General features: G+C 37.6%; 1 protein-coding gene across 1 annotated transcript in view; it reads left to right on the top strand.

Annotated features, from left to right (window-relative positions):
- TXN (thioredoxin) overlaps positions 1-766 on the top strand; it is a 13,164-nt gene extending 12,398 nt beyond the window's left edge. The window contains exon 4 of the mRNA XM_011966403.1: positions 513-766. Within this exon, the coding sequence (XP_011821793.1) occupies positions 513-575 (63 nt within the window). The 3' untranslated portion in view covers positions 576-766. The remainder of the gene's footprint in view (positions 1-512) is intronic.
- Positions 767-2,484: the final 1,718 nt, after the last annotated feature.

Below are 2,484 nucleotides of genomic sequence, written 5' to 3'. Positions count from 1 at the left end.
TTTTAAGAATTTTTATTTATTTATTTTTTTATTATTATACTTTAAGTTCTAGGGTACATGTGCATAACGTGCAGGTTTGTTACATATGTATACTTGTGCCATGTTGGTGTGCTGCACAAGAATTTTTAAATATGTCATTCTTCATTGGCTTAAGTACATAACGTGACATCTAATTGAAAATTGATCTTTCCTAGAACTAGTCACTAAATCCCTCTAATTGGTGTTTCCTATTTATATCTTAAAGCACATTTCTTAGACTTGGGCAGTTCATTTGTTGTTGTTAGGTATTGTGTAAAAGAAAATTTGTACTTAAGCCTTTTGACTTTTCTTTGATATTTTTTCTTTGTTTATAACTTAAATGAACTGTATGTTATTCAGGGAAGTTTATTTTAAATAAGATTATACCTCTTCTTCCCTCCACCCCTATTCTTCCTTCATTCTATGCTGATATTTTATGTATAAAACAGTGCTACAATGCTACATCTAATGTCAGTTCAATATTCTTTTAACAGGTGGGTGAATTTTCTGGAGCCAATAAGGAAAAGCTTGAAGCCACCATTAATGAATTAGTCTAATCATGTTTTCTGAAAACATAACCAGCCATTGGCTATTTAAAACTTGTAATTTTTTTAATTTACAAAAATATAAAATATGAAGACATAAACCCAGTTGCCATCTGCGTGACAATAAAACATTAATTCTAACACTTTTTAAAACTGGTGTCTGAATAGCTTTCAAAATAAATGCGAAATGATCATTTAATGTATTTTCCTATATTCTCAATCACTTTTTAGTAACCTTGTAGGCCACTGATTATTTTAAGACTTAAAAAACTATTATTGCTACCTTAATGTATTGCTACAAAAATCTCTTGTTAGGGGTAATGCAGGTAATAAAGTAGTATGTTGTTATTTGTTAACTTTTGACAGAGAAAATAGTGTTCTCTGTTCTAGCAGGTAAATCCTCTACGCTCCTCAAAAGATCACCATGACCAAAATGGATGTCCACCCATGAAGGAATTGTTTTGCTTTGTTTGTTTGTTTGTTTTGCCACAAGGATCTTGATTCTCCTCGAAGTATCTGAGGCAGTCTAATTGTATAGGCCAGACATAGGTTCTGTCCTGAGTAGTAAAAGTTGTGGGAAATTATTAGTTATATCATTCAAAGAACATTGTTTCTTGTGTTCTAAGCACAGTAAGGGGTTGGGGGGTTGAAGAAACTATTTTTGAATTTACGTAATAATGAAGAGCAGAATTATCATAAGCCAGGCATCATCTTTCTATTAATTCATGTAATCTTTGCAACAATCCTATTAGATATAGATACTGTAATCCCCGTTTACCAGTAAAGAAACAGACAGAGTGGTAATTTCCCCTGCATCACAACCAGTCAGTGGAGGAGCTGGGATTTGAACCAAAGAAGTCTGGTTCCAGAATATGTGCTTTTTAACTACTACATTGCCCTCAGTGCAACAATCTGAATAAGTAGGAAAATGATGGGCCCTTAGTTGAGTTTCTTTCCTCATGTGAAGTTAGGATGCCAAACTCAGATGATCTCTCAAAATATTAATGGAATGCCTATTATGTGCCAGGCATCATGCTAGGCTTGGAATAAAGATGTGACTAAGACACCCTCATCCTCATACAGTGAACATTCTAGAAGCTGAGACAAACTAGTGAATAATAGGCTGGTATATTCTATAAGGCAAAACCAAAAACTGGGTGCAGTAATTGAGAATAATAGGAGAACCTGCTTTGCATCAGGTGGTTGGACCTGGGTTCTGTGAGGTGACTGTAAGCTGAGAGCTGATGGATGAAAAGGACTTCAACCTGCTGAGAGCCAGGGAATCAGCTTTCCAGCAGAGAGAATGACAGACACAAAGGAGTCAAGGACAGTCAAGAAAGAGCTTGGTACCTTGTAGAATAATCAGAGGAGCATGAAATAAATCTCGATAGAGTGGCAGGGCCAGGTCAGCCCAGGTGTTATTTGTTCTAGAAGGGATGAGAAACCATCGTAGGGTAAGTCAGGGTAACAAGCTTTGATAACAGGAGTTATTTTGCCACCTGTATAGAAAATGGAAACTAAAAACTGGAAAACCAGTTAGGCTTTTAGGTTGTTTTTTGAGATGGAGTTTCGCTCTTGTCACCCAGGTTGGAATGCAATGGCGCAATCTCAGCTCACTGCAACCTCCGCCTCCCAGGGTCAAGCCATTCTCCTGCCTCAGCCTCCTGAGTAGCTAGGATTACAGGCACCCACCACCATGCCCAGTTAATTTTTGTATTTTTAGTAGAGATGAGGTTTCACCATGTTGACCAAGCTGGTCTCGAACTCCTGACTTCAGGTGATCTACCCACCTCATCCTCCCAAAGTGCTGAGATTACAGGCATGAGCCACTGCGCCCAGCCCTAGTTAGGCTTTTGCAATTATCTAGATCAGAGATAATGATGGCTGTGACTAGGAGGACAGTGGGGAGGTGATAGAGATG

The sequence above is a fragment of the Mandrillus leucophaeus genome, unplaced genomic scaffold (genome assembly GCF_000951045.1).
Source record: "Mandrillus leucophaeus isolate KB7577 unplaced genomic scaffold, Mleu.le_1.0 Scaffold76, whole genome shotgun sequence".
NCBI classification, from domain to species: Eukaryota; Metazoa; Chordata; class Mammalia; order Primates; family Cercopithecidae; genus Mandrillus; species Mandrillus leucophaeus.
This window is presented reverse-complemented; position numbering and strand designations above follow the sequence as displayed.